We start from the raw sequence: 11,671 nt of genomic DNA, 5'->3' as shown, positions 1-11,671 counted from the left end.
ATATAATATTTTATTATTAATATTTTAAATTCGAACTTACGTATAAGGTACTGATGAGCCAGAACCTGTATTCTTGTAAGCTTTGTGGGCCCATGAAGACGTAGAATCAGTTCCTGAGGATACGTGCAATTTCTTGCACTCTGCCAACCTCTTACTGTTGGCCCGTGAACATTAAGCTCTAACGACGAGTGCCTATCCTCCTCGCCTTGAACATATAATTCAGAGTCTGAATAAATCTTAAGACATAAGTTCTTCTATTACGAATTAAGATAGTACTAAAATTATCCTAGAGCACTTTTTCCACTCTGGTTTAATGATTAAATAAATTATATATACATTATTCGATGCATTAAATAATAATGAAAATTATTATTAATTATTCTCTAATTAAAATACATCAAAATTGCTCTAGCATAATTTGATTACCTTTCTTGATAATATAAGAGTTAAATCATAAAGTTAACTGGGATTAATATAATGAAATAATATAATAATACTTCAAATCTAGACTTGCGAGTTTTCCATCAATCGAAAATGTCGAACGAGCATGAGGAAGTTCTTACTATATATATGTTACTTAATTATTGACGTACATAGTTACATGTGGTGCTATTATTACTCAAATGTAAATATTTCATAAATTTAATACTTATTGTTAAATATTTTCTTGAATATTTTTTTGTATATTTTCATTCACGTTTGTTATTTTTTAGGATTTCGCGTGCACTTCCGCGAAGAGGATTAATATTCGATGCCACTGTTTAAAATTTTCAAAAGTTAAATCAACTCTTCAGATTTTCAAACTAGATTTCTAGACAGAATTAATTCAAGAGTCAGAATTAAAAGTCTTTTGAAATGACGCAATGTCGTCACGCAATACCGCAGTTTCGCATACAATTTATGATTCACATATTTCACAGAATGAGAGTGTACGTTGTTCCGTGTCACTCCGCCCTTACAGAACATTATCGATGCATTTTTAAAATAATTCCGTGACTTGCAGCACAGATTCGCGTCGATCGCGGACACGTGCCAAATAATTGTTGAGGGAACCACAGGCGTGTCTCACGGCAGAAATCAATGCATCCGAATATATGCAATGATAAAAGCATTAAGATAAGGCAGTCTTGGCGAGATCCTGGCGATCGCGACGAAATAATTAAAATGCCAAGAGCCAATGCGGATCTACTAAGCCGCAAGGGAGTTGAATTTGAAGTCATACAACGAGAAGAAATTTTTGTGGATAACAAATTGAAAATTTTCTACGAATAAAAAATTTCTTTTTTGCATTTTCTATTTTTTATTTATAAAATATTTCTAGATATATATTATAGTTAAATTGCAATTACGCTAAAGGCAATTTCAACTTAAAAACTAATTAGAATCTGATCTTATAACCACAATTTTGGTTATCTCAATTAGTATTATAATGATAGACTCAGAAAATTTTGATTTGTCCATTTTCGATCAGAATTTCTATTAATGCAACCTCTTTTACAATATATACAAAATATTCATTTATGTGAATCATTTTTTGAAATATTTCAATAGAATATTTTAAAAATATTTTGTAAGTACTTGTAAAACAGTTTAAAATGTTGCCTTAAATATTTCACAAAAATATTATGGAGATACCGTACAAATATTGTAAAAAAAATAATATTTCAAAATTTTTTTTCTGATTCCCTTTTTTTGATTTCCTGGATATATTAATATTTTAGAAATATTTAATAAAATGTTTCTGAAATATATATTTTATACTATATAATTAATTCTTATGAGAACGATCACAAATCACTATCTTTTTTTTAGATAGAATCTAGAATGCCAAAATATAAATCGAATTTAACAGAATATCCACTTAATTCTGCTATTTAAATGCAAAATTTAGATCTTTGTAATATCCAATTCTTTCTCAATCATCGCTCGAGGTTAGTTCGCGTTTTATTTCGCAATTGTAGATCTGGTCACTCTTACTCGTAGCATAGACGACGTTGAATCCGACTTTCCTGGGCATGTTGCGGGGGTGCTGATCGTTGGGAAATGGCAACCAATAGAACGAACAGCGTGATAAACGACTGAAATGTTGTACCACGAAGCGCACGGGACGAACGAACGGAAAGGAACGGAGGGATACGTCAAAATCTAAAAGGCACAGCCATCTGCAAGCTCGATAAAGGGGGAGCTTGCAAGTTTCACCCCGGCGCGCAGGCCACCCCACTTGCGCATCCGGCCGCGGCGAAGCTTGCGACAGAACTGGCTTCGCGCTGGAAGGCTGGAACCGCCGTCTCCGTCTCCAATAATAGGTTGAGATTTTCCTGCGAAAAGGCATGCGTATATTCGTGAATTCGCAAACACGACGCAGATATCGCAATGACCGCGATGTTGCTATGAAATTGATAGAGATTTCCGCGAATGTTGAACATTCTCGAAAAGAAGGGGTGAATTACAGAAATTTAATATGAATATTTATTTCCTTGTCGTGAAAGAATAAAAAAGAAGAATCTTCTCGTAACAATTAAATAGCTTTCCGCGTTCTCCTTTCTATTCTTGTTTATTTATTTTAATTCTCGCGAGAAGCAATGCGGAATTCAACACACAAATTATCTCTTTTCCACGGCCATCCATAAAAATATATTTCTCATGTAAAATTGTTAAATGAAATTTATATGTAATCTTTTCCAGTTCTATTCTTGATATTTTAATCACTATCTTTATTTTATTGATATTTTTATTTTGCGTTTTAAATTTTTTGAACATCCGAGTTTATTTTGAAAAAATTATTCAACACAGAAATAAATTTCTTCTGTGTGTTTTTATTTGAACACACATTTATTAAAGTTTACTCTTTTTATTTAGTAAAACTAGAATTTTTTTTCGGCAAAACTTGGCATAAATTAAGTGAGAAAGTTGTGTAATATTTGAGAATCCCTGAAATATTATATTCGTGGAGCATGTAATGTTTGTTTACTATATATAAATACCAATATTCTACTGATGTAGTCTACTCATGTCTCGCATTCTACTCGAGTCCGTTCGAGTCGAAATATAGACTGTAATTTCGTAATGGATCAATAAATGGAGGCTGCGTGACGTCAGAGGGTGCGGCGAGGGTGGACGAGCCCACAGGATGCGTCTTATACGCATGCTCCTCTTCATCGTTCACGGCCACGTGTATAGGCACGTGTTATTTTGGAATAACTTTGATTATTTTCGTGAAAACGTTCTAAAAGCGTTATAAAAGAAAATATCGCATAAAGATATTCGTGTAACGGAATTAAATACCTGATATATTGCAATCTGTATCAATGTTTTGGTGATGCCATTTAATGGTGTTTATGACGAGAATGATATTTCGTGTTTGAATTGAAAAATTAACGTATAAAATATATAAAAAATGATATTTTAATAATTTATTTTAAAATATTTATAACCTTTTATATTATATAATCTTTTAATATACATTCACATAATTCCTTACTTTAAAGAAGAGTAATTAGTTAGAATTCCCCTCCCCCCTCATCTCAAATCTTTTTTGTCCGATTCTTTCGTTTTGAATAAAAATATCTCGAATAAGTATATTTTTATTAAGATTTGAGGTGGAGGAAGGGGGGAGGGAGTGTATTCCAAATAATTACTTAAAGAAATAATAAAAAATTAAATTTTTCAAGAAAAACTATTTTTTCAACAGAATATTAATGACTAAATAATATCGATAAAAGGAATGTACTCTTAGAAACATGATCAAATGTTATGTTTGTTACTTTTGTTTTCACAATCTTTAAAAAATCTTTTTAAGTTGATTGTACAATTTTGATATTCTTCTAATATATATATATATATATATATAAAAAACAATTATTTTGAGTTGTAATACTTTTGATGTGTATTTGTTAAAAAAAATTTCCTGTTGACATTTCTGATGTTTATTTGTATTATCAAAAACATAATTTTGATAATACAAATTATGTGACACTTTGTGTTTTGTATATTGGATTTTTAATGTTAATTAAATTAAGGAAATTTGAAAAAGATGTAGATGAATCAACAATATAAGAATTATAGTATCTTTTCCTTGTAGACATTTCCAATTACGTAGTAGCAAAAAGATACAAAAGGCCTTTTGCAAATTGAAAAATCTCTGAACCACCCAATTTAGATTGACCATAGACCCTATCGACGAATGTAATTGGCACTTCTCCTATTATATAATTGAATTGTCTAGCTCTGATTATCATTTCCATTTGGAATACATATCCTTTAGATACACAGGATTGTATGAGCTTTTCCAATACATCCTTTTTATAAAGCCTAAAATTGTAAAATCACATATTAAAGAACACATTGGAGACTATATTATGAATATTTTGTAAGAACACATAGAACTAAGTCTACAAAGTCTACAAAGAAATTCATTACCTAAAACTACCCGTCAAGTCACTTGCGCCAGGTCTCAATAGAATCTGTGTTAAAAAATTTGCACCTCTACTGACTAACTTCCTTTTGAAATCCCAGCCGTAAACACCACCGCCTTGTGCATATCTTGTACCACTAACTACGTCCAGGTTCAAATATCGTTGTAATTCAGCCATTTTTGGAATAAATTTGGGCTGAAATTTAAAGAATGTAAATAGAAACGCTTATCATTATTACTTCTCCATTTATTCATTAATGTGATACTTACATGATGAGATAAATCAGCGTCCATGATAACAATAAAGTTTCCAGTTGCATATTTAATTCCATGCATGTAAGCAGTTCCTAATCCCAGTTTTTTCTCTCTCGGTTTTAAGATTATTTTATCGTCGCCATAGACATGTTGCAATTGCTTAGCCATATTCAGAGTTCCATCTGGAGAACCATCGTCTATCACAATAATTTCATAGGCAAGCTCACTGTAACATTGTAAATTACAACAAAACTCTTTAATTGTACAGCTTAAGTTTATTGATTTTTATTTTATTTTAATTATACATAAATTTTGATCAATTCTAGGTTATGTCTAGTTACCTCTCCTCCATATATTTCACAATGAGCCATATTATTATCGGCAAATTTTCCACTTCATTATAAGTGGGAAGTAAAATCGAATACTTGTCATTCTTGCACAATTCCTTTATATTTTTCTTCACCTCTTCTTTATTTACCATTTTGATGCAGCTGTTTACAACAGTTTACAAGAGAGCTGGACGTGCCGGAAAACAAACTCCAAACTTCAAATACTTCAACTCGACAATTGGTAAGACTGTCAGAAATGTCAAAAACAGATGTGTAGACACGCATGATCATAGCGACACCGCTGATATTTAAAACCGCGATTTTCAAATCAATAAACTGTAGCAGAGTATTATATTTTATATAATTCTACAAGGTATTTTATGAAAAGAGACAAGTAGAAAGAAAAAAAGAATTATTTAAAATTATAATGTTAAAATTAGAAGAGTGATCATACATGTGAATCAGTTAAGAATGTTTTTAAATAATTTTCATTAATTGATTATGTTGAAATCGAAATATGTTCATTTAATAATTTTTTCTAAAAATATTATTGAATAAATGCAACATAAATAGAACTTATTGCCGTAAAATATAAAATATTTATGCACAGCAAAATTCATCCCATCTTTTATCGGAAAAAGTAATGAAAAGTAATGAATTGAATGAATATAATTATACAAGCAAAATATAATATAATTGAGATTATGGAGAGAACATAAAGAGAATTTTCCAGAAATTAACATAAATATTTACTTAAACATACATTACATATCTAAAAAAACATTTTATTTGTAAAGTGTAGCGTTGTACATGATTATGTAATATTATTTTTAATATAAATTGTTCCTTCTCGTACTTCATTTTGATATATTCTATTTATTCTATTATTATATTATATATATTTATTTTATATAATTACATACTATTTCTCTACTAAAATATTATAAAATTATCCGTGTGAGAGAAACTCTTTATTTGTAGCATTTTATCGGAATTATCAAATTTGTAAACAGATAATATAGAATTAATAAAAGATGTAATGATAAAAGCGTTTCTTATACTTCGTACTAATTAGGCACTTTGTAAATTTTGGTACTTTGTAAATTTTGGTACTTTGTAAATTTTGTTATAATTTCTCGCTGTTATATTGATCAAATTTATCGCATTTCCCTATTGATCATATATTTGTCTATTTCTTGTAATAGCTCTATGATCACCGATATCAGTTATCGCCGCAATAATCCTACGAACATTCTGCAAATATCCGCGAAGATACTCTCACGTATACATGTTCGTGTATGCATTCGCACACAAATATACATATTTCATATATTTTGGTCCATTGGCCGTTTCCGCCGTGTGCGACAAAGGTCGGCTAACCAGTAGTGCCGGTCGATTAAATTTTGGCACCCTGGACAAAATATTGGGCGAATGCAAACATAATTCTCACAATTTAATTACCTCATCGAGTATTTAAAATATACGATCAATAAGTATACATCACATTGTGAGTGCAAACGTAAAATTAGTAAAATAACTAAAATATATCAATTTTTTTTTCATTGCATATTAATTTTATCGAAAAATATAAAAATTCCAATGTATAAAATGTATCCGTTCTTGACCTTTATAAATATTACATATTTAATTTTATAGATTACATATCCATTGTGTAAATGTTTGAATTTACCTGCTTGACGATATAAATGCGAATTATACAAGTTTTCTGAAACATTATAAATTTTTATATCTTTTTGACAAAAATTGAAAGTTATATATACGATTTGACATTTTAAATATCAATTTCCATATCTTTTCATACATATATATATTTATTGGTTTGAAGGTTGTTCCAAGGGGTTAAACCTTCTGGACGGCACTGTCGGTAATGCACCCCTCATCCCGCAGAGCAGCGTGAGTGTTCACGCCGACGACCCCCACCACCGATCCTCACTCCACCGCTGCCGACCTCGAGATAGCCGAGGAACAGCCGCCGTTCCGAAGCAAACGACGCCGCACTCTACGATCAGTCGTTCGTAGAATCGGAGTGCTCGTTCATCCGTTCTCATCTGATCCGGTCGACGTGCATTTTGTGTCCCTGCGAATTCACATACGACAGCGTCGGTACGTGAAATCGAGATCACGATCTTTTCATCCTCCCGAGGAGACGACGGTCCTCGACGAGGAGAAATCTGCGAAAACAAGGATCGGAGCAGATTTTGCAAAATCGCTAGTGAATGGTTGAGTGTATGGGTGTATATGCGTGCATGCCTGTGTCTGTGTGCGTGTGTGTGTGGTGGAACATATCGGTAGTGATCGTGCGGTGTGTGCGTGCCAATTTGTGGGCGATTTAAAATGCACCACCCTCTCTGCGCCAACGGAAGCTGAGAATTCGACAAGACGCGATCATTGATGGTCACCGATGGTCGCCCGGACTTCGAGGAATTAAACGATCAGCTAGGAATTAATTTTTATGACAATCGATTACGAGAAGAACGAACAGCAGCTAAGATCTAGGGCAACGATTCCGTTTGCGTCTTTGTGCTAATCGTTCTCTCAAACTTGAAAGGCCCAGCTAGCACGGTGTAGCTCTGCGTGGATCTTTTTTTGTCGATTACTCCGTTTCTCATATGGTTCTCATATGATATTTCGTTCTTTTTTGCACTTTCGACTTCTTGTCACGCCGAGATTCTCTCAACTTTTCCTCTTAACGCGTCCGCGATTTTTTTTTTCGCTCAGGAAAGATCAGCCGTTCAGCAGCGTGAACAAGTTTATGTTCTCGTCTCTTCTCACGATCGAGAGATATTGTCCCTGGCGAGTATAAACTGTGTCTTCGTCGCTTCTGGATCTTCAGTCATCCGCGTAAAAATATTTTCCCGCGTCTCGTTGCATACAAGCCGAGTTACATGATGTAACGCTGACGTAAAATGCGGGCATATGTCTCGATATGATCGACTTCCGCGAAAGACTCATCGTCCGATGTCGGATTAGAAAATAATTTCGGTAGGTCCGTTGCGGGAGAGGAGTTGACGTGAGGAGAGATGGTGAGGATTTAGCGGGGGTCCACGGATACCATCGCCACCATCGCGGCCGTCTGGCTAGCCCCGAGCTCCGGATAGTCCGGATGGCAGCATGGCGCGCATCCGCGCGACGCGCGTTGCGAGGGGTAGATTGAACCGCTCCGCACCCTGCGATCAATAAACTCGCCAAGAAGGAGCAGCCCCGTGACGAGCCGTTCAACTCCGCCACATTTTGCCTCCCTCCTCTCCTCTCCTCTTCATCCCCTCTCGCGCGATTACTTCTTCCCCGCCTTTGCCCTCCCCCCGTTCACGATTCACCCGCTGTTCTTCAACCGTAACCCTTGCTATCAGCGATTCAGCACGTGCACCTCCACTCCGTTCCACAACGAGATAGCGGCATAGCGCTTTCGCGTTCTGCGGATTATCGCGGACGAACGGATGCCAAAGAGACTCCATGCTTTTCAGAATTTTTCTCGCTACCTTAATCGCCTATTCTGGCTGTTGTTGTTAGAAGAATAGGGGTTGTAGAAAATATTTTTCAGAATATTTATCAAGCGAAACGGCATTCTTTTAACATTTACGAACAATTACGTACGGTGTTGATGACAATCGATGATTTCTTGTGATCGAAATGTAAATTTAGTTCTGATCATCAAATTCTGTAAATGTTTTGCTACTAAGAATTAAACTGTTAGGATCTTTTTTGCGTTTATATATTGCGTTTTAATATTGATTTTATAATTTTGATTCTAAGTGTATATATTCATTTATTGTAAATATAAATACAGCGTATAATCGAATGATAATATAATAAATAAAATAATTTAGAATATTAGAAATGTATAAATCTGAAAATTCTTTTATTTAAAATAATAATGCAAAATAACGTTGCAAAATGTTAACAGAAAAGTAACTAAAAAGTAGCGATTTCTTTTTAACTGTAACTATAACTATTATATATAGTTACTTTTATGGAGTAACTTTTTCCATTCTGCTATTTTTGTTAGAAAATAGCTGTTTCATTTCAACTTCTCCAATGGTTATTCTATACATGAAATTTGCAAATTTATAATAATTATTTACAAATTAAAATTTCTCACAGAAGAATTGTTACGTAAAAATAACTACATTTAATGTAACAATTTTATTTCCATGCTAGCGTGTGCCGGACGTATCAGTATTTTCAATCTTAATTTTATTGTAAATCCTTTAATAATCATTTAATCAGAACTGATTAATCTATCAGATATGTTTATTATTATGACCGACTAATCAGGGTTCAAGGCAACAAGATGTCAATCTTGTTGCCTAATCTAATCTAGTTTTACTAGCAGAGAACGATTAATTTCATTCACCTATTACGCAAATTGTTTAATGCATGTTAAATTGCCACAAACACACATTGAAAGTGATTGTGCTTTCAACAGTTACTGATCAATTGACCTTGAATTAATAATAAGTAAGAGTTTTTTCGTGTTTATCTATCTTAACTTATGATGAAATAGTTAAATGTGTGTCTCAAAATAAATATTCTTATTTCGATTATTATTGAAATATTATTGAGGCAGACCATCGGCGATGATCTTACTAAGTGTGTGTATTCTGTATACCGTTCATTCAGTGTATTTTATGTGAAATCAGGTGAAAATCAGTGCACTCGGAAGAGTCACAATAAGGATGTGGCGAGATCCTCCAGGCGGAGGGTATAAGAAACCCATCCACGTCGTCGCTATGTTACTGCTAGCTGTTATCCTGACATTGACAACGGGTGAGTCAACTTCATACGAAAAGATCTCATTCACTTCGCGTTTCTCAGCATGACTCGACGATAATTATGGAGAAACATTGACGCATGAGGGTCAGGCAATGTACGTGAAAAATCGAAGAAAAGTTTACGTATGTAAGAAGGACAAGTCACGACTTTTGTACGTTAAACAGAAGCTCTAAGATGCTTGCTGAAAGAGAGTAAAATCGCTCCGTGTGAATCGCCTTTGACGTAAATATAATAATAATAATAATAATAAATGCAGATTTTAAATCAATAACGATAATGATTGGACATCAAAACGATATTTTTAATATAATTTCTAATACGCATTATAGAAATAAGAATTACATTCAAAAATTAATTAGAAGCTTGAAAACAAATTGAATTTTCATCAAAAGCTAAAATTTTAATTTATTTTAAAGCTGTACAGTTTCTAAGAATTTTGTTACAGCAAATTGTATATTGCAATGTGATTCCTGATGTTTTTACAACTATTTGTAAAACCTCTTCCATAAATTATGATACTGATATACATTTCAATACATTATTGTGATTTTATAAAATATACATCTTAGCTTATCAAATTGTGAAATTCTTCAGATGACATTCTGTTCTTTATAATACACGTGCTTCAAATATGATACTTGAGACTTGACGGACGCTAAATATCCTTGGACATTTTCACCAATTCATCGATATATTGAGACAAAATTAAATAAAACATAAATCTTAATTAACATAAATCTTTAATTAATTTCTAGCAAGAATAAAATTAAAGAAATTGATTGTCTCATTTATATTGTATAATTACAATATACAAATTTAAATCTGATATGACAAAATATAAAAACATAAGATATTTCTATAAATAGAAATTGTTATTCTATAATTGTTATATAGGATTTTTTAATATAATATAAAGACTGACACAACTGAAAGATTAATATCGCATTTCATTAATAATTTAAAGTTGCCGCGCGATTTTCAAATATCTAATCATTAAAATCAAACGATTTTAGTCCCATTTGTTGTGATTTGTTATAACGGTCCATGCCGCTGCTTCTTTTTTGACATAATTTCGTGCTAGCGTTTTGAATTGAACAGACGGTTAGTTGGGATCGTGAAAGGTTCCGAGGTATAAATTCGAGCGGATCTCGAAGTGCAGCTGTCGGAGGAGAAATTAAGATGAAGGGGACGAAGAGATCGGGAGGGAAAGGAACAGCTGCTGTTCCCAGAATGCTCACATCATACTTCAAGAAGAATTGCACTCACCACCAGGTGAATCTGCTTATTATGTATGCGAAATCTGCGTTACTGTTCATTTATTGATGAAAAGTGAGCATAAAATTGGAGTATTCATGATACTTCTAATTGAGCTTGAAGTTTCGAATAATTGAAAAGAGATCATACGGATTTCATTGATAGTTATAATGAAGTTCATAATAACTCAGTTTTATTGAAAATTTGTGAAATCGGACGTATATGAGACAGTCTAGATTTCAATTCAATTGTGAGGCAAATAATAATTATAAATAAATTTATCGATATTATAAATGTCAAATACGTAAAACGACAGAAATTATACATGTAATCCTAATTTTACATATTTTATTGAATGTAAATCGCATTGAAAATAATATTGAAGTTTGTACTATCCGCACTTGAATTTGAGGAAGTGAGACTTAAGAAAACATTTATTGTTATAACATATTTTGTTATCTCACAGGAAGTAACAGAAACAGACATACTTATAGAAGTATAAGACCTGAAAGAACAAGAGGTTTAAGAATTTCTTCAGACTTCCTCCACCTACGCATAAAAGCTGTATGTCCACCCTCGCGCACCAATGTGCGTTAATCAAATATAATTCTAATAACAATTTTAA

The 11,671-nt window shown here is 32.8% G+C and overlaps 2 protein-coding genes across 2 annotated transcripts in view; both read right to left on the bottom strand.

The window, feature by feature from the left end:
* The window catches only part of LOC108690867 (centrosomal protein of 104 kDa), an 8,736-nt gene extending 5,431 nt beyond the window's left edge, over nt 1-3,305 (bottom strand). Inside the window, exons 1-3 of the mRNA XM_018198379.1 lie at nt 2,985-3,305; nt 1,978-2,318; nt 41-205 (exon numbers count right to left, since the gene is read on the bottom strand). Of these exons, the coding sequence (XP_018053868.1) occupies nt 41-205; nt 1,978-2,017 (205 nt within the window). The 5' untranslated portion in view covers nt 2,018-2,318; nt 2,985-3,305. The remainder of the gene's footprint in view (nt 1-40; nt 206-1,977; nt 2,319-2,984) is intronic.
* A 779-nt stretch (nt 3,306-4,084) lies between these two features.
* Nucleotides 4,085-5,150, bottom strand: LOC108691059 (probable dolichol-phosphate mannosyltransferase). Its single transcript, XM_018198693.1, has 4 exons — nt 5,011-5,150; nt 4,685-4,895; nt 4,420-4,610; nt 4,085-4,311 (listed from the first exon to the last, which is right to left on the bottom strand). The coding sequence occupies exons 1-4, from the start codon at nt 5,148-5,150 to the stop codon at nt 4,092-4,094; spliced, it is 762 nt and encodes a 253-aa protein (XP_018054182.1). The 3' UTR covers nt 4,085-4,091.
* Between the last annotated feature and the right edge of the window lie 6,521 nt (nt 5,151-11,671).

Source organism: Atta colombica, unplaced genomic scaffold (assembly GCF_001594045.1).
Source record: "Atta colombica isolate Treedump-2 unplaced genomic scaffold, Acol1.0 scaffold38, whole genome shotgun sequence".
In the NCBI taxonomy this organism is placed as follows: Eukaryota; Metazoa; Arthropoda; class Insecta; order Hymenoptera; family Formicidae; genus Atta; species Atta colombica.
This window is presented reverse-complemented; position numbering and strand designations above follow the sequence as displayed.